Raw genomic sequence first — 24909 nt, 5'->3', positions numbered from 1 at the left:
CTGTAAAATGGGGATTAAGATCGTGAGACCCCCATGGGACAACCTGATCACCTTGTAACCTCCCCCAACGTTCAGAACAGTGCTTTGCACATAGTAAGCGCTTTATAAATGCCATCATTATTATTATTAAAAGATTCCCAGCTTGCCCAACTCCCTCTCCCCTTCATGCAAAACCAAACATTACGATTACGATGTTGTTGCTCTTTTTTTTTAATTGTCAAACGCCAAAAAAATAGATAAAATCAGATCATATAATAACAATATATATTATTATATTATAGCATCTTCCAATATTACAAAACAAACCGACAGACGACCATAAAGATAAATAGCTATAAAATTCTGTTTCCAATAAATAACGTTTTCATAAATAAGGGGAAGGGGGCTGGAGGGAGCTTTGGCTACAAAGGGGGAGATGGGAATCTGGTTTTTTTTTTGGGGGGGGGGGGGTCACAGCACCAGGGCTGGGATCAGGGAGACGGCTGTCCCCCTCCCTCGGGTCCAGAGACGACCCCTCCGTCCCCCAACTTTGGTTGGAGTCCCCACCCCGGTGGGGTGGGGGCTCCTGGGCCTTACGGCCCCCACCCCAAAAGGGGGGGGGCCCTCCTGGGCCTTACAGCCCCCACCCCAATTGGGAGGGGGCCCTCCTGGGCCTTACAGCCCCCACCCCAATTGGGGGGGGCCCTCCTGGGCCTTACAGCCCCCACCCCAATTGGGGGGGGGCCCTCCTGGGCCTTACAGCCCCCACCCCAATTGGGGGGGCCCTCCTGGGCCTTACAGCCCCCACCCCAATTGGGGGGGCCCTCCTGGGCCTTACAGCTCCCACCCCAAAAGGGGGGGGGGAACCTCCTGGGCCTTACAGCCCCCACCCCAGTGGGGGTGGGACCTCCTTGGCCTTACAGCCCCTTTGGGGGGGGGGGGGCTGGGGAAATGAGGGGAGGGGGCATAGAGGGTCCCTGGATCTATTCACAGCACAAATTGAAGGTTAAAAAAAGGGGTGTCGGGAGGGTGCTCCCCTCATCTTTCCCCTTTAATCTGCTACATATTAAAAAGTAAGAAATACCCCCCCCCTTCCCCAGCCCCCCAACCTCGGCTCCCTGCCAGGGGTGGGGGGTCCACCCCTTGTGTGCCAGGGAGGAGGAGGAGGAGGATGAAGGCCACATCTGGACGGGGCCCGGGGGGTCCTTCCCCCCCGCCCCCAACCCGGCTCACTCGGACACGGACAGGCGGTTGAAGATGGGCAGGCGTCGGGAGGGGGCGGGAGCGGGGGAGACGCCCCCGGGCAGGTCGAAGACGGGCGAGTCGGAGCCGCTGAGGCTCCCGGAGCTGCTGTAGCAATCCAGGTCGGAGGAGAGCGAGTGGGCCGAGGGGGTCCTCGGCAGCCCCCCGACGGGGAACAGCGAGAAGGCCCCCGGCCCGCGACGGCAGGCGCAGCAGGCCTCGCCGGCCGTGGCCCCGCGGGGGACGGGACCCCCGCCGCCGGGAAGGCCGGAGGGCGGCGGGGAGGAGGAGGAGCAGGAGGACGTCGAACAGGAGGAGAAGGAAGAGGAGGAGAAGGCGGCGGGCGGGGAGGAGGCCCTCAGAAGGACCGGGCCCGAGTAGCTGAGGCTGTGGCGCAGGGCGGGCGGAGGCCCGGGCGGCGTCGGCGGGGATGGGCGCTCCTCGGCCGGGTGGTGGATGAAGTGGCAGCGGGCACCGTAGGGGCAGCGCCCGTGCAGGTAGAACTTGTGGCACGGCTCCGTCTTGTACTTGGGGTGGCGGCTGAGCTGGCGCAGCTCGGCGGGGCCGTGGGCGAACTGGCACTTGGCGCCGTATTTGCAGCGGCCGCTCTCCTCGAAGGTGCGGCACAGCTCCGTCTTGTAGCGGCTGGGGGCCGGCGGGGCCGGGGGGCCGGCGGGCGGCGGGGCGGCCCGCGCCAGCGGGGGGAAGCCCGGGGGCGGCGGCAGCGTTGGCACCGGGGACCCGCCCTCCGTCAGGCTGATGGAGCGGCCCGGGGCGCGCGTCGACAGGGGGCCGGGGGCGCCGGGGGCCCCGGGGGACCAGGGCCCCGGGGGACCCCACCCCACGGGGGTCGACGGGGAGGCCGCCCCCAAGCCCTCCGCCTCGCTCCCGCTCAGGTTCAGCGTCAGGAACCTCTGCGGGGGGAACAAGGGGGCCAGGCGCACACGCACAGACACATAGACAGACACACGGAGAGGTCAGAGGTCACGCCGGGGCGGCCCTGGGCCCGGGCTCCCCAAATACCCCCTCCCCTCCTCTCCCCGCCCCCTCCCCGTTTCCTGTCCCTCCTCCGCCTCCCCCCTCCCCCTCCTCGCCCAGGGTAAACAGCCTCGCCCACAACCCGAACCCAAGTCCGGAAACGAGGGGGAGGGGGGAGGGGGGAGGGAGGCGAAGCCCAACGACCGGGGCCTCGAGGCCGGCCCTCCCCCCCTCCACCTCCCCGGGGCCGATCCGTCCCGAACCGGGCTCACAAAGCCCACCACCGACCCCTCCCCAAAAACCACACACACAGAGTACCACCACCGCCCCCTCCCCAACAGACACACGCACATACACAGAGTACCACCACCGCCCCTTCCCCAAGACACACACACACACACAGAGCACCACCACCGCCCCTTCCCCAAAAAGCCACACGCATACACAGAGTACCACCACCACCCCCTCCCCCAAAAAGCCACACGCATACACAGAGTACCACCACCGCCCCTTCCCCCCAAAACAGAGACGAGTACCACCACCGCCCCCTCCCCAAAAAAGACACACATACAGAATACCACCACCGCCTCTTCCCCCAAAAACACACACACATACACAGAGTACCACCACCGCCCCTTCCCCCCAAAAAACAGACACATACACAGAGCACCACCACCGCCCCCTCCCCAAAAAACAGACACACATGCAGAGTACGACCACCGCCCCTTCCCCAAAAAACACATACACAGAGTACCACCACCGACCCCTCCCCAAAAAGACACACACACACACAGAGTACCACCACCGCCCCCTCCCCCCCACCCAGACACACACTTTCCCACACCCCCCTATATCCCCCCCTAGATCTCCCCTTTCCCCCCCTGTCCCCGGCGGCCTAGATAGACGACGTCTCTCTCTCTCCCTCCCCTAGTTGTTCCCGGCCGGTCCCTTCTCGTCCCGGGTGGGGCAGGGGCCTGACCTCGTATAGGGCGCTGAGGTCGGTGGACATGGCTGGACTGCGGTCGGGGGACTCCGGCGTCCTGGTTCCCAGCTGAAGGCGACGACGACGACGACAACGAGGAGGAGGACGACGACCCCCACGCCTGTATCCTCCAACGTCCGAGGCAGGAACTGAGCGAATCCAGCCCCGCCGAGCGGCCTTTATGGGCTGGGGGTGGGGAGGGGATGCCGGCCCCGCCCCGTCCGGGGCCTGGGGGCTGGGGGCGGGGGAGGGAGGGAGGAGAGGGAGGAGAGGCCGGCCGGGAAAAGGAGGGGTCGGGGGGCGGGCTCGGCAGCGCCCACTTCCCGGATTGGGGAACCCAGGAGGAAGGACCGATGGAGGGGCAGAGAGCCAGGGACACCCCTAGGCCCGGAGAGGCAAGGGCTGCCGGCTGGGGAAGGGGGGGGGGCGGCCGGCACACCCGGAGCGGGAAAAGGAAAAGGAAAGCGAAACGGGATCCGAGAGTGTGTGTGTGTGTGTGTGTGTGTCTTGTGTTTGGGGTGGGGGGTGTGTGCTAGAATATAGTCCCTGAAAGCCCTTGCCCGTCCCCCACCCAGGCCACAGCGAATCCCTGTTCCCCTCCCAGCCCCCACGATGATGAGACCGTGTCTGTTTGGGGCGGGGGGGGTTGTTAGAATATAGTCCCTGAAAGCCCTTGTCCCCCCCAGGCCACAGCGAATCCCTGTACCCCTCCCAGCCCCCAAGATGATGAGATGGTGTCTGTTTGGGGCAGGGGGGGTTGTTAGAATATAGTCCCTGAAAGCCCTTGCCCGTCCCCCACCCAGGCCACAGCGAATCCCTGTTCCCCTCCCAGTCCCCACGCTGATGAGACTGTGTCTGTTTGGGGCAGGGGGGGAGTTCCTAGAATATAGTCCCTGAAAGCCCTTGTCCCCCCCAGGCCACAGCAAATCCCTGTTCCCCTCCCAGCCCCCACGATGATGAGACGGTGTCTGTTTGGGGCAGGGGGGTTTGTTAGAATATAGCCCCTGAAAGCCCTTGTCCCGTCCCTCACCAGGCCACAGCGAATCCCTGTACCCCTCCCAGCCCCCAAGATGATGAGATGGTGTCTGTTTGGGGCAGGGGGGGTTGTTAGAATATAGTCCCTGAAAGCCCTTGCCCGTCCCCCACCCAGCCCTCCCAGTCCCCACGCTGATGAGACTGTGTCTGTTTGGGGCAGGGGGGGAGTTCCTAGAATATAGTCCCTGAAAGCCCTTGTCCCCCCCAGGCCACAGCAAATCCCTGTTCCCCTCCGAGCCCCCACGATGATGAGACGGTGTCTGTTTTTGGGGCAGGGGGGTGTTGTTAGAATATAGCCCTTGAAAGCCCTTGTCCCCCCCAGGCCACAGCGAATCCCTGTTCCCCACCCAATCAATCGTATTTATTGAGCGCTTACTGTGTGCAGAGCACTGGACTAAGCGCTTGGGAAGTACAAGTTGGCAACATATAGAGACAGTCCCTACCCAACAGTGGGCTCACAGTCTAAAAGGGGGAGACGGAGAACAAAACCAAACATACTCACAAAATAAAAGAAATAGAATAGATATGTACAAGTAAAATAAATAACTAAATAGAGTAATAAATATGTACAAACATATATACAGCCTCCACGATGATGAGACTGTGTCTGTTTGGGGCAGGGGGGTGTTGTTAGAATATAGTCCCTGAAAGGCCTTGTGTTCCCCCCACCCCAGGCCACAGCGAATCCCTGTTCCTCTCCCAGCCCCCACGACGATGAGACTGTGTTTGGGGCAAGGGGGGTGGGTTTGCTAGAATATAGTCCCTGAATAATAATAATAATAATAATAATAATAATAATAATAATGGTGGTATTTGTTAAGCGCTTACTATGTGCAAAGCACTGTTCTAAGCTCTGGGGAGGTTACAAGGTGATCAGGTTGTCCCATGGGGGGGCTCACAGTTTCAATCCCCATTTTATAGATGAGGTAACTGAGGCCCAGAGAAGTGAAGTGACTTGCCCAAAGTCACACAGCTGACAGTTGGCAGAGCCAGGATTTGAACCCACGACCTCTGACTCCAAAGCCCGGGCTCTTTCCACTGAGCCATGCTGCTTCACGCTGAAAGCCCTTGTTCACCCCCCAGGCCACAGCGAATCCCTCTTCCCCTCCAGCCCCCACGATGATGAGACTGTGTCTGTTTGGGGCAGGGGAGGGGGTTGCTAGAATATAGTCCCTGAAAGCCCTTGCCCCCCACCCCAGGCCACAGCGAATCCCTGTTCCCCTCCCAGCCCCCACGATGATGAGACTGTGAGCCCACTGTTGGGTAGGGACTGTCTCTATATGTTGCCAACTTGGACTTCCCAAGCGCTTAGTACAGTGCTCTGTACACAGTAAGCGCTCAATAAATACGATTGATGGATTGATTGAGACTGTGTCTGTTTTTGGGGCAGGGGAGGGGGTTGCTAGAATATAGTCCCTGAAAGCCCTTGTCCCCCGTCCCACCCCAGGCCACAGCGAATCCCTGTTCCCCTCCCAGCCCCCACGATGATGATGATGGCATTTGTTCATTGATTCACTCATTCATTCATTCAGTCGTATTTATTGTGTGCAGAGCACTGAACTAAGCGCTTGGGAAGTCCAAGTTGGCAACATAGAGAGACAGTCCCTACCCAACAATGGGCTCCCAGTCTAGAAGGGGGAGACAGACGACGAAACAAAACATGTGGACAGGTGTCAAGTCATCAGAATAAATAAAAATAAAGCTAGATGCACATCATTAACAAAATAAACAGAATAGTAAATATGGACACTGTTCTAAGCGCTGGTTCGTTAAGCGCAGCGTGGCTCAGTGGAAAGAGCCCGGGCTTTGGAGTCAGAGGTCGTGGGTTCAAATCCCTGCTCCGCCACTTATCAGCTGTGAGACTTTGGGCAAGTCACTTCACTTCTCTGGGCCTCAGTTCCCTCATCTGGAAAATGGGGATGAAGACTGGGAGCCCCCCGTGGGACAACCTGATCACCTTGTTAACCTCCCCAGCGCTTAGAACAGTGCTTTGCACAGAATAAGCACTTAATAAATGCAATCATTATTATTATGTGCGAAACACTGTTCTAACACTGTTAGAACACTGTTCACATCCAAGCCGTCACCAAAACCTGCCGGTCTCAGCTCCGCAACATTGCCAAGATCCGCCCTTTCCTCTCCATCCAAACCGCTACCCTGCTAATTCAAGCTCTCATCCTATCCCGTCTGGACTACTGCACTAGCCTTCTCTCTGATCTCCCATCCTCGTGTCTCTCTCCACTTCAATCCATACTTCATGCTGCTGCCCGGATTATCTTTGTCCAGAAACGCTCTGGGCATGTTACTCCCCTCCTCAAAAACCTCCAGTGGCTACCGATCAATCTGCGCATCAGGCAGAAACTCCTCACCCTGGGCTTCAAGGCTGTCCATCACCTGGCCCCCTCCTACCTCACCTCCCTTCTCTCCTTCTCCAGCCCAGCCCGCACCCTCCGCTCCTCCACCACTAATCTCCTCACTGTACCTCGCTCTTGCCTGTCCCGCCATCGACCCCCGGCCCACGTCATCCCCCGGGCCTGGAATGCCCTCCCTCTGCCCATCCGCCAAGCTAGCTCTCTTCCTCCCTTCAAGGCCCTGCTGAGAGCTCACCTCCTCCAGGAGGCCTTCCCAGATTGAGCCCCTTCTTTCCTCTCCCCCTCGTCCCCCTCTCCATCCCCCCGCCTTACCGCCTTCCCCTCCCCACAGCACCTGTATATATGTATATATGGTTGTACATATTTATTACTCTGTTTATTTATTTATTTATTTATTTATTTTACTTGTACATTTCTATCCTACTTATTTTATTTTGTTGGTATGTTTGGTTCTGTTCTCTGTCTCCCTCTTTTAGACTGTGAGCCCACTATCGGGTAGGGACTGTCTCTATGTGATGCCAATTTGTACTTCCCAAGCGCTTAGTACAGTGCTCTGCACATAGTAAGCGCTCAATAAATACAATTGATTGATTGATTGATTGATTAATAATAATGATGGTATTTGTTAGGTGCTTACTAGGTGCGAAGCACTGTTCTAAGCGCTGGGGAGGATACAATCAATCAATCAGTCGTATTTATTGAGCGCTTACTGTGTGCAGAGCACTGTACTAAGCGCTTGGGAAGTACAAGTTGGCAACATAAAGAGACAGTCCCTACCCAACAGTGATCATTCAATCGTATTTATTGAGCGCTTACTGTGTGCAGAGCATGATACTAAGCGCTTGGGAAGTACAAGTTGGCAACATAATGATCAGATTGTCCCGTGTGGGGCTCCCAGTCTTCATTCCCATTTTACAGATGAGGGAACTGAGACCCAGAGAAGTAAAGGGACTTGCCCAGAGTCACACAGCTGACAAATGGCAGAGCTGGGATTTGAACCCATGACCTCTGACCCCCAAGCCCGGGCTCTTTCCAAGCTGGGCTGGGGGGAGGGGGATACAAGGTGATCAGGTTCTCTAAGCACTGGGGGGGATACAAGGTGATCAGGTGTCCCACGTGGGGCTCACGGTCTTCATCCCCATTTTACAGATGAGGTCACCGAGGCCCAGAGAAGTCAAGTGACTTGCCCAAAGTCGCACAGCTGACAAGTGGCGGAGTCGGAATTAGAACCCATGACCTCCGACTCCCAAGCCGGGGCTCTTTCCACTGAGCCACGCTGCTTCTAGATCCCATCAGGGATCTGGAGGGCCAAGCCACTGTGGGGGGGACACACCACGACCCCCGGACTCTGCTCCGGCTCTTCTGTCCGTCGGGGATCCCTCCCCTTCCGGTTTCTCCAGCCTCAGTTTCCCCTGGGGGTGGAGGGAGAGGAGGGGACCTGGGGACTTTCAGGGGTTGGGAGTCCAAATCTGGAATTAGAATTCAGACATCTGGAATTGGAGGCAGCGCACGAGGGACAACCTGATCACCTCGTATCTATCCCGGCGCTTAGAACAGTGCTTGGCACATAGTAAGCCCTTAACAAATATACCATTATTATTATTATTATTAAGTGGAAAGATCAGGTCCACCAGAGTTAGGAAAGCCGGGTCTTAATCCCAGCTCTGTCGTGGGCCAGCTGTGTGACCTAGGACGACTCTCATTTTGTGAATATGTTTTGTTTTGTTGTCTGTCTCCCCCTTCTAGACTGTGAACCCGCTGTTGGTTAGGGACCGTCTCTATATGTTTCCAACTTGTACTTCCCAAGCGCTTAGTACAGTGCTCTGCACACAGTAAGCGCTCAATAAATACGATTGAATGAATGACTCACCTAACCTCTCAGAGCTTCAGTTCCCTTAGAGAAGCAGTGTGGCTTCTTTTTGCTCTGACGACTTGACACTCATCCACATGTTTTGTTTTGTTGTCTGTCTCAACTTAGTACACACACACAGTAAGCGCTCAATAAATACGATTGATGATGTCTCCCCCTTCTAGACTGTGAGCCCACTGTTAGGTAGGGACCATCTCTCTATACTGCCGACTTGGACTTCCCAAGCGTTTAGTCCAGTGCTCTGCACACAGGAAGCGCTCAATAAATACGATTGAATGAATGAATGAATGAAAGTCAGAGGACCCAGCTTCTAATTCCAGCTCTGCCACCTCCTCAGGCTTTGTCCGCTCTGGACCTCAGTTATCTTATCTGTACAATGGGGATTGGAGACTGTGAACCCCATGTGGGATCAGATTAACTTGAGTACAGTGTTTGGCACATAGTAAACACTTAACGTGGCTCAGTGGAAAGAGTCGGGGCTTTGGAGTCAGAGGTCATGGGTTCTAATCCCTGCTCTGCCATATGTCTGCTGTGTGACCTTGGGCAAGTCACTTAACTTCTCTGAGCCTCACTTATCTCATCTGTAAAATGGGGATGAAGACTTTGAGCCCCCCGTGGGACAACCTGATCACCTTGTAACCACCCCGGTGCTTAGAACAGTGCTTTGCACATAGTAAGCACTTAATAAATGCCATTATTATTATTATTAAAGCCCATCCACGTATTAAAGCCCATTCCCAGCACTTAGTATAGGGCTTTGCACACAGTAAGCGCTTCATAAATAAATAAAATAAATTGAGAAGCTGCGTGGCTTAGTGGAAAGATCACAGATTCGGGAGTCAGAGGATGTTTGGGTTCTAATCCGGCTCCGCCACTTATCAGCTGTGTGACTTTGGGCACATCACTTCTCTGGGCCTCAGTTACCTCATCTGGAAAATGGGGATGAAGACTGGGAGCCCCACCTGGAACAACCTGTTTACCTTGTATCTACCCCAGCGCTTAGAACAGTGCTTGGCGCATCGTAAGCGCCTAACAAATACCATCATCATTATTATTATTATAAATACTGTTACGGCTCTCGTATTGTGATCCCTTCGAGACTGTGAGCCCGTTGTTGGGTAGGGGCCGTCTCTATATGTTGCCAACTTGGACTTCCCAAGCGCTTAGTCCAGTGCTCTGCACACAGTAAGCGCTCAATAAATACGATTGAATGAATGAAATCCCTATGTGACTGCTGACTTCAATCAGTAACTACTGCCTTCAAACAGTATTTTCTGAGTGTTTACTCTGTGCAGAACCCTTACGGGGTGGGGGGACGGGGACCATAAAGTTATTTGACATGGACCCCCTGCCCCAACTAGGAGTTTACGGTCTATCAGGGGAGTGGGACTATAATACATAGTAGGGAAAGCAACCAACTTTATAGGGATGAGGCCGAGGACCCAAGGTGACAAGGAAGTGCTCAAGTGCCTGGAAGAGGTGGTAAGTGAAACGTCAATTTCCAGGAAGGCCTCCCAGAGGAGATGGGCTTCCAGAAGTCTCTATATGTCGATCGTATTTATTGAGCGCTTACCGTATGCATTCATTCATTCATTCAATCGTATTTATCGAGCGCTTACTGTGTGCAGAGCACTGTACTAAACGCTTGGGAAGTCCAAGTTGGCAACACATAGAGACGGTCCCTACCCAACAGCGGGCTTACAGTCTACAGGTATGCACTAAGTGCTTGGGAGAGCACAATAGGACGACTACATTCCCTGTCCACAGTCTAGAGGGGGAGGCAGACATTAATAGAAATAAATCAACCACGGAAATGTACATAAATGTTGCGGTGCTGGGAGGGCTTTGGAGGATGTAAGCTCATTGCGGGCAGGGAATGTGTCTGTGTATTGTTATAGTGCACTCTCCAAGCGCTTGGTACAGTGCTCTGCACGCAGAGCATTCAAATATGATTGAATGATGAAGGATTGAATGAATTAATGAAATGGGGGTGGGAGTTTCAGGACAAAAAGAGGGCTTGAGCAGTAGGAGGGCTGCGAGAGGGACCAGAGGATTATTTTGTATTTTGGCGCTTAATAATAATAATGATGGTATTTGTTAAGCGCTTACTATGTGCCGAGCACTGTTCTAAGCGCTGGGGGGGATACAAGGCGATCAGGGCGTCCCACGTGGGGCTCACAGTCTTCATCTCCATTTTACAGATGAGGTACCTGGGGCACAGACAAATTCGGTGGCTTGCCCAAGGTCACACAGCTGACAAGTGGCTGAGTCGGGATTCGAACCCATGACCTCTGACTCCCAATCCCGCGCTCTTTCCACTGAGCCACGCTGCTTGGCTTGGTGGACAGGTGTCAAGTCATCAGAATAAATAGAAGTAAAGCTAGATGCACATCATTAACAAAATAAATAGTAAACAGTGCTTGGCATGTGGTAAGCACTTAAAAAATGCCATCATTATTATTATAAATATGATTGAATGAATGAATGTAAGACAGGCTGATTACCTTGTATCTACCTTAGTGCTTAGAAGAGTGCTTGGCACATAGTTCTTCAAAAATACCATTATTATTATTAGTAGTAGTGGTAGTAGTAGTTCAGCACTTAGAACAGTGCCTGGCACATAGTAAGTGCTTAACAAGTATCTCAATTATTATTATTATTAGTAGTAGTAGTCCAGAGCTTAGAACCATGCCTGGCACATAGTAAGTGCTTAACAAATACCTCAATTATTATTGTTATTAGTAGTAGTAGTCCAGAGCTTAGAACAGTGCCTGGCACATAGTAAGTGCTTAACAAATACCTCAATTATTATTATTATTAGTAGTAGTGGTAGTCCAGAGATTAGAACCGTGCCTGGCACATAGTAAGTTCTTAAAAAATACCATTATTATTATTATTATTATTAGTAGTAGTAGTAGTAGTAGTAGTAGTTCAGCACTTAGAACAGTGCCTGGTACGTAGTAAGTGCTTAACAAATATCTCAATTATTATTATTATTAGTAGTAGTAGTAGTCCAGAGCTTAGAACTGTGCCTGGCACATAGTAAGTGCTTAACAAATACCTCAATTATTATTATTATTAGTAGTAGTAGTCCAGAGCTTAGAACTGTGCCTGGCACATAGTAAGTGCTTAACAAATATCTCAATTATTATTATTATTATTAGTAGTAGTCCAGAGCTTAGAACCGTGCCTGGCACATAGTAAGTGCTTAACAAATACCTCAATTATTATTATTAGTAGTAGTGGTAGTCCAGAGATTAGAACCATGCCTGGCACATAGTAAGTGCGTAACCTATAACCTCAATTATTATTATTAGTAGTAGTAGTCCAGAGTTTAGAACTGTGCCTGACACATAGTAAGTGCTTAACAAATACCTCAATAATAATTATTATTAGTAGTAGTACTCCAGAGCTTAGAACCGTGCCTGGCACATAGTAAGTGCTTAACAAATACCTCAATTATTATTATTAGTAGTAGTGGTAGTCCAGAGATTAGAACCATGCCTGGCACATAGTAAGTGCTTAACCTATAACCTCAATAATATAACATATAATAAAATATACAATAATACAATATACAATAATATAATATAATAATATAATGTAATATAATATAATATAATAACCTCAATTATTGTTATTAGTAGTAGTAGTAGTTCAGAGCTTAGAACAGTGCCTGGCATGTAGTAAGTGCTTAACAAGTATCTCAACTATTATTATTAGTAGTAGTAGTAGTCCAGAGCTTAGAACCATGCCTGGCACATAGTAAGTGCTTAACAAATACCTCAATAATTATTATTATTATTAGTAGTACTCCAGTGCTTAGAACCGTGCCTGGCACATAGTAAGTGCTTAACAAATATCTCAATTATTATTATTATTATTATTATTAGTAGTAGTAGTAGTAGTAGTCCAGAGCTTAGAACCGTGCCTGGCACATAGTAAGTGCTTAACAAATACCTCAATAATAATAATTATTAGTAGTAATAGTAGTCCAGAGCTTAGAACCATGCATGGCACATAGTAAGTGCTTAACAAATACCTCAATTATTATTATTATTAGTAGTAGTACTCCAGAGCTTAGAACCGTGCCTGGCACATAGTAAGTGCTTAACAAATACCTCAATTATTATTATTATTATTAGTAGTAGTAGTCCAGAGCTTAGAACTGTGCCTAGCACATAGTAAGTGCTTAACAAAGACCTCAATAATTATTATTAGTAGTAGTAGTAGTCCAGAGCTTAGAACCGTGCCTGGCACATAGTAAGTGCTTAACAAATACCTCAATTATTATTATTAGTAGTAGTGGTAGTCCAGAGATTAGAACAGTGCCTGGCACATAGTAAGTGCTTAACAAATACCTCAATTATAATTATTAATAATAGTGGTAGTCCAGAGATTAGAACAGTGCCTGGCACAGAGTAAGCTCTTAACAAATACCATTATTATTATTGTTATTATTAGTAGTAGTAGTCCAGCTCTCTGAACAGTGCTTGGCACGGAGTAAGCACTTAACAAATACCATTAATAGTAGTTGTAGTAGCTGTAGTAGTCCAGCGCTTAGAACAGTGCCTGGCACATAGTAAGTGCTTAACAAATTTGATTATTATTATTAGTAATAGTAGTAGTAGTCCAGCGCTTAGACTGGGGAAGACTTAGGGAAGACTGGGGAAGACTTAGACTCCGTGCCTAGCACGGAGTAAGCGCTTAACAAATACCATTAGTAATAATAATAATAATGATGGCATTCATTAAGCACTTACTATGTGCAAAGCACTGTTCTAAGCGCTGGGGAGGTTACAAGGTGATCAGGTTGTCCCCCGGGGGGGGTTCACAGTCTTAATCCTTATTTTACAGATGAGGTCACTGAGGCCCAGAGAAGTGAAGTGACTTGCCCAAAGTCACACAGCTGGCAATTGGCGGAGCCGGGATTTGAACCCATGACCTCTGACTCCAAAGCCCGGGCTCTGTCCACTGAGCCACGCTGCTTCTCAGTAGTAGTAGTAGCAGCAGCAGTAGTAGTCCAGCGCTTGGAACAGTGCCTGGCACATAGTAAGCGCTTAACAAGTACTATTAGAGCAGCAGTGTGGCTCAATGGAAAGAGCCCGGGCTTTGGAGTCAAAGGTCATGGGTTCGAATCCCAGCTCCACCACATAATAATAATAATAATAATAATGGGATTTATTAAGTGCTTACTATGTGAAAAGCACTGTTCTAAGCACTGGGGAGGTTACAAGGTAATCAGGTTGTCCCACAGGGGGCTCATAGTGTTAATCCCCATTTTACAGATGAGGGAACTGAGGCTCAGAGAAGTTAAGTGACTTGCCCAAGGTCACACAGCAGACATGTGGCGGAGCAGGGATTCGAACCCAGGACCTCTGACTCCAAAGCCCGTGCTCTTCCCACTGAGCCATGCTGCTTCCCTTGTCAGCTGTGTGACCTTGGGCAAGTCACTTCACTTCTCTGAGCCCCAATTCCCTCATCTGTCAAATGGGGATGAAGACTGCGAGCCCCATGTGGGACAACCTGATCACCTTGTATCCCACCAGTGCTTTGCACATAGTAAGCACTTAACAAATGCCGTTATTAAGAGCTAACAAATGCCATCATCATTATTATTATTACTATAATAATAATAATGGCATTTATTAAGCACTTACTATGTGCAGAGCACTGTTCTAAGCGCTGGGGAATTTACAAGATGATCAGATTGTCCCCCGTGGGGCTCACAGTGTTAATCCCCATTTTCCAGACGAGGGAACTGAGGCCCAGAGAAGTGAAGTGACTTGCCCAAAGTCACCCAGCTGACGAGTGGCGGAGCCGGGACTGGAACTCATGACCTCTGACTCCAAAGCCCGGGCTCTTTCCACTGAGCCACGCTGATTATTCTTATGGCGCAGAGGCTCAAGCGCTTAGGAAATGAGTGAGTGACAGGGAGGACAAGAGGCCTAGAGGCTCAAGCGCTTAGGAAGTAAGAACTTGTACTTCCCAAGCGCTTAGTATCCTGCTCTGCACACAGTAAGCGCTCAATAAATACGATTGAATGAATGATCCCTGTTGGGTAGGGACTGTCTCTTTATGTTGCCAACTTGTACTTCCCAAGCGCTTAGTCCAGTGCTCTGCACACAGTAAGCGCTCAGTAAATACGATTGAATCAATCAATCAATCAATCAATCGTATTTATTGAGCGCTTACTATGTGCAGAGCACTGGACTAAGCGCTTGGGAAGTACAAATTGGCAACACATAGAGACAGTCCCTACCCAACAGTGGGCTCACAGTCTAAAAGGGGGAGACAGAGAACAGAACCAAACATACCAACAAAATAAAATAAATAGGATAGAAATGTACAAGTAAAATAAATAAATAGAGTAATAAATATGTACAACCATATATACATATATACAGGTGCTGTGGGGAAGGGAAGGAGGTAAGATGGGGGGATGGAGAGGGGGACGAGGGGGAGAGGAGGGAAGGGGCTCAGTCTGGGAAGGCCTCCTGAAGAATGAATGAATGAAGAGTGAGTGAGTGACAGGGAGGACAAGAGGCCTAGAGGCCTGGGATGGGCAGGGTGGCTTAGGCCTGAGGAGGCCACGGGCCACCCTTGGTGGCCCTGCGCCGGGGTTTCCGGCCTCACCTGCCACGGGCTCGCGTGACTCAACGTCAGGGTTCCTGGAACCCGGCCCGGGACATGACGTGGGGCCGGGAGGGATGGGGGCCGGGCCTGCCTGGGTTCCTCTCCCCCAACCGCGGCCCGTAAACAGCTTGTGACGGGCCCGGCCCCGCTTCCCAGATCTGTCGCCCGTGGGGCCGCGGAAGCGAGAAAGGCCCGGTTGGGAAAACAGAAGGGGACCGGCTAGGGGACGGGGCGAGGCTGCGGAAATCGGGGCGTGGGGGCCTCTGCGAGCCTCCCGCCCCCCCCAAGAACCCCGCTCCCTTTCTCTCCGGGGAACAAAAGAGAAGCAGCGGGGCTCGGGGGAAAGAGCCCGGGCTCGGGGGTCAGAGGTCGTGGTTCTAATCCCGGCCCCGACGCTTGTCTGCTGTGGGATTTGGGGCAAGTCGCTTCACTTCTCTGGGCCTCAGTTCCCTCATCTGGAAAATGGGGATTAAAGACTGCGAGCCCCACATGGCACAACCCGATGACCTTGTATCTCCCTCAGCGCTTAGAACGGTGCTTGACACATAGTAAGCGCTTAACAGATACCATCGAAAACAGAAAAGCCTCCCCACTGTCAGCTTCTGATCCTAAGGGTTGGGGTGTGGGGGGGGCTTTGATCTCGCCCCTCCAGGCCCCCCGACTCCCTCTCCCACCTTTTCTCCTCTCAAGGAGGACCCAGGTGCCCCAATTCATTCATTCATTCATTCATTCAATCGTAGTTATTGAGCGCTTCCTGTGTGCAGAGCACTGTACTAAGCGCTTGGGAAGTCCAAGTTGGCAACATACAGAGACGGTCCCTACCCAACAGTGGGCTCACAGTCTAGATCTCTCCTTCCCCTTGAGCAGCCGACATCCCCCCGCCACCGCCGCCGCTGCCTCCTCGTGAGGATGGAGCCATTTCCCTTTTCTCAGCAGATCAGGATGCCAGGCCGGGGCTGAGTCATCTGGGGAGCCCCCCGCCCCCCGTCCTACCCCTCCACCCACCCCAGACCCCTCAGGGAAGGTGTACGGGCTCAAGAAGCTGGAGAGGAGGGAGGTGGCTCCCCCCTTACCCGCCCTCCCAGCTTCTCCTTGTGGGGAGGGGGACACTTTGATCCTGGCTGGCGACCCTAGGTTCAGCGTGGCTCAGTGGAAGGAGCCCGGGCTTTGGAGTCAGAGGTCACGGGTTCGGATCCCGGCTCCACCACGTCTGCTGTGTGACTTTGGGCATGTCACTTCACTTCTCTGGGCCTCAGTTACCTCATCTGTAAAATGGGGATTAAGACTGTGAGCCCCACGTGGGGCAACTTGATCACCTTGTATCCCCCCCAGCGCTTAGAACAGTGCTTTGCGCATAGTAAGCGCTTAACAAATGCCATTATTATTATTATTATTCTCCCAGACTCCTCCTTCCTGCTGGCTGTCCCCCTCACCCCAGGCCCCAATTCTTCTTAATATAATAACAGCCCCCTCCCCTGCTGAAATGATAATTCCCTCTCCCCACAAGGGTCACCCCCCCCCAGCTGAAACTCCGGTGGGAGACACGGTTGCCTCTCTCTTTCTCTGGACTGTATAAATGTTTGTACGTATTTATTACTCTATTTATTTTACTTGTACATATCTATTCTGTTTATTTTATTTTCTTAATATGTTTGGTTTTGTTCTCTGTCTCCCCCTTCTAGACTGTGAGCCCACTGTTGGGTAGGGACCGTCTCTAGATGTTGCCAAGCACTTAGTACAGTGCTCTGCACACAGTAAGCGCTCAATAAATACGATTGATTGCTTGATTGATTGACTTGGCCCCTCCACCCCCTCACCGCCCTCTCTGGGCCTCTAGACTTCCACCTGCCCCAGGGTAATAATAATAATAATAATGATGGCATTTGTTAAGCGCTTACTATGTGCAGAGCACTGTTCTAAGCGCTGGGGGTGGATACAAGGTGATCAAGTTGTCCCACATGGGGCTCACACTCTTAATCCCCATTTTACAGATGAGGTACCTGAGGCTCAGAGAAGTTAAGTGACTTGCCCAAGGTCACACAGCAGACATGTGGCGGAGCCGGGATTCGAACCCATGACCTCTGACTCCAAAGCCCGGGCTCTTCTCCACTGAGCCACGCTGCTCCTCTAAGGCCCGTAGTAGTAGTCCCCGTCCCACTTTCTCCTCCCCAGAGCTAACGCCAGCCTAGGTGCCTCATTCCCGAGCCTCCAAAGCTTCCTGCTCCCTGTAACCCCGGGGCCTGGGGATCCTACCCCCTTCCCCCAAACACCCCTCCGGGCTTCAATTCCTGGGCCTCAGGTGTTCCGATCCCAGCCGGCTTGGGCACCGGGCCCAGGGTGGAGGGGAGAGTCCAGGAATCCGGGGGAGTTCTAAGTGCTTGGAGATCCTCCAAGGGGAAGTCCCGTTGCCGTGACTCTTCCCCAGAATCTGGGATTCCCCTCCGGAAGGCTGTTGGGAAAGAGCGGCTGGGGCCCAGGCGAGATCCGGGTTCGGGGTGGGGGGGCGGAATCTGAGGGATGGGAGGAAATCGGAGACGTGGCGGGGTGGGGGGTCGGTAGGCCACTGGGCCCGCTCAACAGCGCAGAGAGCGAAAACCCAGCTAAAGGTTAGACTGTGAGCCCACTGTTGGGTAGCGACTGTCTCTATACGTTGCCAACTTGGACTTCCCAAGCGCTTAGTACAGTACTCTGCACACAGTAAGCGCTCAATAAATACAATTGATCGATTGATTGACTTGGGCCCTTGGGGAAGCTGGCCCGCCTGGGAGCTGGGACGCCTGGGACTTTACCTTGGCCTTCCAACGCCTCCCCCCTTCCTCCCCATGTGAGTTTATATATGTGCGTGAGTTGAGCGTACACGCACATATATGTGCATGTATTCTTTGTATATGTGTGTCTGAATGTACTGTATACCAATCCCGGCTCCGCCAGTTGTCAGCTGTGTGACTTTGGGCGAGTCACTTCACTTCTCTGGGCCTCAGGACCTCATCTGGAAAATGGGGATGAAGACTGTGAGCCCCCCGTGGGACAACCTGATCACCCTGTAACCTCCCCAGCGCTTAGAACGGGGCTTTGCACATAGTAAGCGCTTAATAAATGCCATTATTATTATTATTATATGTTGTTTCTGGGCAGGGTAGGGGCCGAAAGGACCCCAGTCCCGGCTTCTGACCCTTTCTCTCCTGCTCTTGGTCAAGACCCTCAGGGTCGGACCCTCGGGCCCGGCTGGGAGGCAGGAACCGGGGTCCCACTTTGGGGGGGGAGGGAGTAAAACCAAGGGGTGTGGGGCAGGGCCGGGGCTGGAAACAATCGGAGCTAAAAATATCCATTTCCTGCCCTGCAGACTGGGTGATGGGGGCTGAGCAGGTTTCAGGGGCAAAGAAGGTTGAGAACAACAGCGGGGAAAGGCAGCATGGAAACTGCCGGGGTGTGAGTATGTCTCTGCGGCTTTCTGGGTGTGGGGGTGTGTCATTGTGTCCCTAGGTATGGGTGTGTGTGAGCGCTCACGTGGGCCGATGTCATAATGTGTGTGTCAGTGTGTTTGCGTCCTGCAGAACGGGTGTCTGTTCCGGAGAAGACGCCGGGGTGTCGGAGTGTGTGAGTGTGTGGGAGTGCTCATGTGCCTGTGAACTTTGGGCCCGTGGCGGGGCGGGGGCAGGTTTGTTTGTGGGTGTTTGTGTGCGGGGGTGTGAGCAATGTGGAGGGCAGGACCCCCTTCTAGACTGTGAGCCCACTGTTGGGTAGGGACCGTCTCTATATGTTCCCGAGCGCTTAGTACAGCGCTCTGCACACAGTGAGCGCTCAATAAATACGATTGAATGGTAAGAGAGAGGCCTGCGCCGTAGGTAGGAAGCCGGAGGGATGGTCGCCGAGGACTAGGATGGAATCGGGCCGAGGGAGGCCCAGATTTCCTCCCTTTCAGCTTTGGAAGACAACAAGGAATTTCCCTGAACGGCCCCGGCCCCCCATCCGGGCCCCCCGCCCACCTCCCAAGGAGCACAGCTGAGTTCCAGATGTTGGTCTAAGGAATCCCCCCATCCCATCCCTCTCTTCTGGCCCAGAGCCGGACCCCCCCTTCCTTTATCCTTCTCCCCATGGTGGGCAGACCCCAGGTGCCCTCTGATGGGGCGAGTTAGGAGGTCGGACACCTGGGTCCCAAAGACGTTCCCCGGGCCAAGAGCCGGAGAGGGGGTGTCCCCCCCTTTCACTAGCCTTCCCCTTTGTCCCTCCCTTCCCGCCCAACACTCTCACTTCTTCTTCTGCGCCGAAAATAAATCCCTCAGCCCTGAGCTCTGGGGTGGGAGAGGAACCAGGCGTTTCAGCTTCCCAGCCTCAGTCTCCCCATCGGAGCCGGAGAGGTTCCCTCCTTCCAGGTGGAGTGAGGGGGTGGGCTTCCCAACCCCTGTGGCCTTTTCTGAGGTGGACCACCCTGTCGCCCCCCACCCCCACCGCAAGACGTCCGAACCTTCCTTCTCCTGGCGGGGAAAGGGGCCTGATCACCACTGAGCCTGTTACCTCATCTGTAAAACAATAATACTAATAATAATGATGGCATTTGTTAAGCGCTTACTATGTGCAAAGCACTGTTCTAAGCGCTGGGGGGGATACAAGGTGATCAGGTTGTCCCATGTAGGGCTCACAGTCTTAATCCCCATTTTACAGATGAGGGAACTGAGGCTCAGAGAAGTGAAGTGACTGGCCCAAGGTCACACAGCAGACGTGTGGTGGAGCCGGGATTCGAACCCATGACCTCCGACTCCAAAGCCCGGGCTCTTTCCACTGAGCCACGCTGCTTCTCTAAAATGGGGATTAATCAATCAATCGTAGAGACCCTCAGTGGAAAGAGCACGGGCTTTGGAGTCAGAGGTCATGGGTTCGAATCCCAGCTCCACCACAAGTCTGCTGTGTGACCTTGGGCAAGTCACTTAACTTCTCTGAGCCTCAGTTACCTCATCTGTAAAAATGGGGATTAAGACTGTGAGCCCCACGTGGGACAACTTGATCACCTTGTATCCCCCCCCACCACGCATAGAACAGTGCTTTGCACATAGTAAGCGCTTAACAAATGCCATCATTATTATTGTATCCTCCCCAGCGCTTAGAACAGTGCTGTGCACATAGTAAGCGCTTAACAGATGCCATCCTTTTATTATTATTAAGGCTGACGGATCAGGGTCCAAAGGTTGGGGTGACGTGGATGGTTGGGGAGGAGGGAGGAATAGGGGGAGGGGGCAGAGCTGGAGGCTGATTCCGTCACTCCTCTAGTCTTCCACGGGACCCCGAGGCCTGGGGGGGGCAGTCACTAGGCCCCGGGTCCCCCCCAACCCCATTTCTCCCGCAGGGGATGGGGGTCACAGAAATAATAATAATGATGGCATTTATGAAGCGCTTACTATGTGCAAAGCACCGTTCTAAGCACTGGGGAGGTTACAAGGGGATCAGGTTGTCCCAGTCTTCACCCCCATTTTCCAGATGAGGTCACTGAGGCCCAGAGAAGTGAAGTGACTTGCCCAAAGTCACCCAGCTGACAGTTGGCGGAGCCGGGATTGGAACTCATGGACTCTGGCTCTTTCCAGTGAGCCACAGTTGGGGCGTCTCCCCCTCCCCCGGGCCCCCCCGAGCTGGGTGGGTCCTTCCGGTCCTGGGTCCCCCTCCCCGTTACACCATCCCCCTTTGTGTGTGTCCCCCCATTCCCACCCCCGGTTTCCCCCAATTCTGCCCCACTGACACAGGCCCATCCCCACGGCCTTCCCGCGGGGTGGGGGTCCTCAGGTGGGTCCCAAGAATTGGGGCGCTCCCCCGCCCCCCCTCAGGACCCTAGTAATGGGGTCAGAGGGGAATTGGTCGCCCCCTCTTTCCGCCCCACCCAAGATTTCACTCTTTCCCCCCCACCCAAGATTTCACTTCCCCTCTTTGCTTCCTCTTTCCTCCCAGCTGAAGGCTGGGCCAGGCCAAAGGGGACCCTGGGGTTCTGGGCTCCCGGGGAAGGGTCATGGAGGGGGGCGTCTTCAGTCCCTTTCCAACCCCCCCAGGGAAGGGTTATCGGGGTGGGGGTCTCCAGTCCCTTTCCAACCCCCCCCAGGGCCGGCCCCAGACGTCCTGCCCCCCAGCTCCTGTTCCCCATGTGCTGTGGCCCGTCACTGAGGGCTGGGAGGCCCTGCCAATCAATCAATCAATCGTATTTATTGAGCGCTTACTGTGTGCAGAGCACTGTACTAAGCGCTTGGGAAGTACAAGTTGGCAACATATAGAGACAGTCCCTACCCAACAGTGGGCTCACAGTCTAGAAGTGCCAGGGGACCCCTTTTCTCCTGACAATAACAACAATGATGGCATTTGTTAAGCCCTTCCTATAATAATAATAATGGTATTTGTTAAGCGCTTACTATGTGCAAAGCACTGTTCTAAGCGCTGGGGAGGTTACAAGGTGATCAGGTCATTCATTCCTTCAATCGTATTCACTGAGCGCTTCCTATGTGCCAAGCACTGGGGTAGATACACGCGGGGCTCACAAGCTTCACCCCCATTTTCCAGATGAGGTCACCGAGACCCAGAGAAGTTACAGGATTTGCCTATAGTCACCCAGCTGACAAGTGGAGGAGTCGGGATTCGAACCCACGACCGCCAGCTCCCAAGCCCGGGCTCTTTCCACGTGGCTCAGTGGAAAGAGCCCGGGCTTTGGAGTCAGAGGTCAGGGGTTCAAATCCCATCTCCGCCAACTGTCAGCTGTGTGACTTTGGGCAAGTCACTTCACTTCTCTGTGCCTCAGTTACCTCATCTGTAAAATGGGGATTAAAACTGTGAGCCCCCCAAGGGACAACGAGATCACCTTGTAACCTCCCCAGCGCTTAGAACAGTGCTTTGCACATAGTAAGCGCTTAATAAATGCCATCATTATTATTATTATTATTATTTCCACCGAGCCACTCTGCTTGAGGCCGGCGTGACCACCAAAACCTCGGCCCTGCCTAGGGCCTGGGGCTTCCCAAGCCGGGGCGGAGAATTGAGGCCGGGGGGCCCCGGCCCTGGTTACCTTGGAAAACGCCCCCATCCCAACATAGAAGGACCCAGGAATCCGGTGGAAAGGAGGGGTCATGGGTTCTAATGCCAGTTCCGCCGCTTGTCGGCTGTGTGACTTTGAGCAAGTCACTTAACTTCTCTGGGCCTCAGTTACCTCATCTGTAAAATGGGGATTAAGACTGTGAGCCCCACGTGGGACAACCTGATCACCTTGTATCCTTGTATAAGAGAAGCAGCGTGACTCAGTGGCAAGAGCCCGGGCTTTGGAGTTGGAGGTCGTGGATTCAAATCCCGGCTCCGCCAACTGTCAGCTGTGTGACTTTGGGCAAGTCACTTCACTTCTCTGGGCCTCAGTTCCCTCATCTGTAAAATGGGGATGAAGACTGTGAGCCCCCCGTGAGGCAACCTGATCACTTTGTAACTTCCCCAGCGCTTCGAACAGTGCTTTGCACATAGTAAGTGCTTAATAAATGCCATCATTATTATTATAAGTACAGGTGCCGGAATTCGAACCCACGACCTCTGACTCCCAAGCCCGGGCTCTTTCCACTGAGCTACTCTGCTTGAGACCAGTGTGACCACCAAAACCTCGGCCCTGCCTGGGGCCTGGGGCTTCCCAAGCCGGGGTAGAGATTTAATAATAATAATAATGATGGCATTTAGTAAGTGCTTACTATGTGCAAAACACTGTTCTAAGCGCTGGTTTGAGGCCGGGGGGCCCCTGCCCTGGTTACCCTGGAAAGCCCCCTGTCCCAACATAGTCAGCTGTGTGATTTTGGGCAAGTCACTTAATAATAATAATAATAATAATAATAATGGTATTTGTTAAGCGCTTACCATGTGCAAAGCACTGTTCTAAGTGCTGGGGAGGTTACAAGGTGATCAGGTTGTCCCACAGGGGGCTCATAGTTTTAATCCCCATTTTACAGATGAAGTAACTGAGGCCCAGAGAAGTTAAGTGACTTGCCCAAAGTCACACACCTGACAGTTGGCGGAGCCGGAATTTGAACCCATGACCTCTGACTCCAAAGCCCGTGCTCTTTCCACTGAGCCATGCTGCTTAACTTCTCTGGGCCTCAGTTCCCTCATCTGTCAAATGGGGATCAAGACTGTGAGCCCCCCATGGGACAACCTGTTCACCTTGTAACCTCCCCAGTGCTTAGAACAGTGCTTTGCACATAGTAAGTGCTTAACAAATACCATTATTATTATTACAATTGAATGAATGAATGAATGAATTTGTTGCCAACTTGTACTTCCCAAGGGCTTAGTCCAGTGTTCTGCACACAGGAAGCGCTCAATAAATAAGATTGAGTGAATGAATGAATTAATATGTTGCCAACTTGGACTTCCCAAGCGCTTAGTCCAGGGCTCTGCACACAGGAAGCGCTCAATAAATACGATTGAATGAATGAATAACAAATACCATCATTATTATACAGCAATAAAGAGGGAAAATCCCTGCCCAAAATGGGCTTAATAATTATCTTCTAGACTGTGAGCCCGCTGTTGGGTAGGGACCGTCTCTATATGTTGCCAACTTGGACTTCCCAAGCGCTTAGTCCAGTGCTCTGCACACAGTAAGCGCTCAATAAATACAACTGAATGAATGAATGAATTTACTATTCTATTGATTTTATCTTGTTAATATCAATCAATCAATCAATCGTATTTATTGAGCGCTTACTGTGTGCAGAGCACTGGACCAAGCGCTTGGGAAGTCCAAGTTGGCAACACATAGAGATGGTCCCTATCCAACAGTGGGCTCACAGTCTAGAAGGGGGAGACAGACAACAAAACAAAACATATTATATTACTTGTACATATCTATTCTATTCTATTCTGTGTGCAGAGCACTGGACTAAGCGCTTGGGAAGTCCAAGTTGGCGCAACACATAGAGACGGTCCCGACCCAACAGCGGGCTCACAGTCTAGAAGGGGGAGATGGACAACAAAACAAAACATATTAACAAAATAAAATAAATAGAATAAATATGTACAAATAAAATAGAGTAATAAATACGTACAAACATATATACATTCATTCATTCAATCGTATTTATTGGGCGCTTACTGTATGCAGAGCACTGGACTAAGCGCTTGGGAAGGACAAGTTGGCAACACATAGAGACGGTCCCGACCCAACAGTGGGCTCACAGTCTAGAAGGGGGAGACAGGGAACAAAACCAAACATATTAACAAAATAAAATAAATAGAATAGATATTTACAAGTAATATAATATGTTTTGTTTTGTTGTCTGTCTCCCCCTTCTAGACTGTGAGCCCACTGTTGGATAGGGACCGTCTCTCTATGTTGCCCGCTTGGACTTCCCAAGCGCTTAGTCCAGTGCTCTGCACACAGTAAGCGCTCAATAAATACGATTGAATGAATGAATGAAAGGAAGAGCTCAATAAATACGATTGAATCAATCAATCAATCAATCATTCGTATTTACTGAGCGCTTACCGTGTGCAGAGCACTGGACTAAGCGCTTGGGAAGTCCAAGTTGGCAACATATAGAGACGGTCCCGACCCAACAGCGGGCTCACAGTCTAGAAGGGGGAGACAGACAACAAAACCAAACATATTAACAAAATAAAATAAACAGAATATGTAGAAATAAAATAAATAGAGTAATAAACACGTACAAACATATATACAGTCATTCATTCAATCATATTTATTGAGCGCTTACTGTGTGCAGAGCACTGGATTAAGCGCTTGGGAAGTCCAAGTTGGCAACACATAGAGACGGTCCCGACCCAACAGTGGGCTCACAGTCTAGAAGGGGGAG

General features: G+C 52.0%; 1 protein-coding gene across 1 annotated transcript; it reads right to left on the bottom strand.

The window, feature by feature from the left end:
- Positions 1-262: 262 nt before the first annotated feature.
- On the bottom strand, positions 263-3322 carry ZFP36 (ZFP36 ring finger protein). The gene is made up of 2 exons (XM_038767297.1): positions 3179-3322; positions 263-2135 (listed from the first exon to the last, which is right to left on the bottom strand). Exons 1-2 carry the CDS (start codon positions 3206-3208, stop codon positions 1209-1211), a joined length of 957 nt encoding a protein of 318 aa, XP_038623225.1. The 5' UTR covers positions 3209-3322; the 3' UTR covers positions 263-1208.
- Between the last annotated feature and the right edge of the window lie 21587 nt (positions 3323-24909).

The sequence above is a fragment of the Tachyglossus aculeatus genome, chromosome 26 (assembly GCF_015852505.1).
Source record: "Tachyglossus aculeatus isolate mTacAcu1 chromosome 26, mTacAcu1.pri, whole genome shotgun sequence".
Taxonomy (NCBI): domain Eukaryota; kingdom Metazoa; phylum Chordata; class Mammalia; order Monotremata; family Tachyglossidae; genus Tachyglossus; species Tachyglossus aculeatus.
This window is presented reverse-complemented; position numbering and strand designations above follow the sequence as displayed.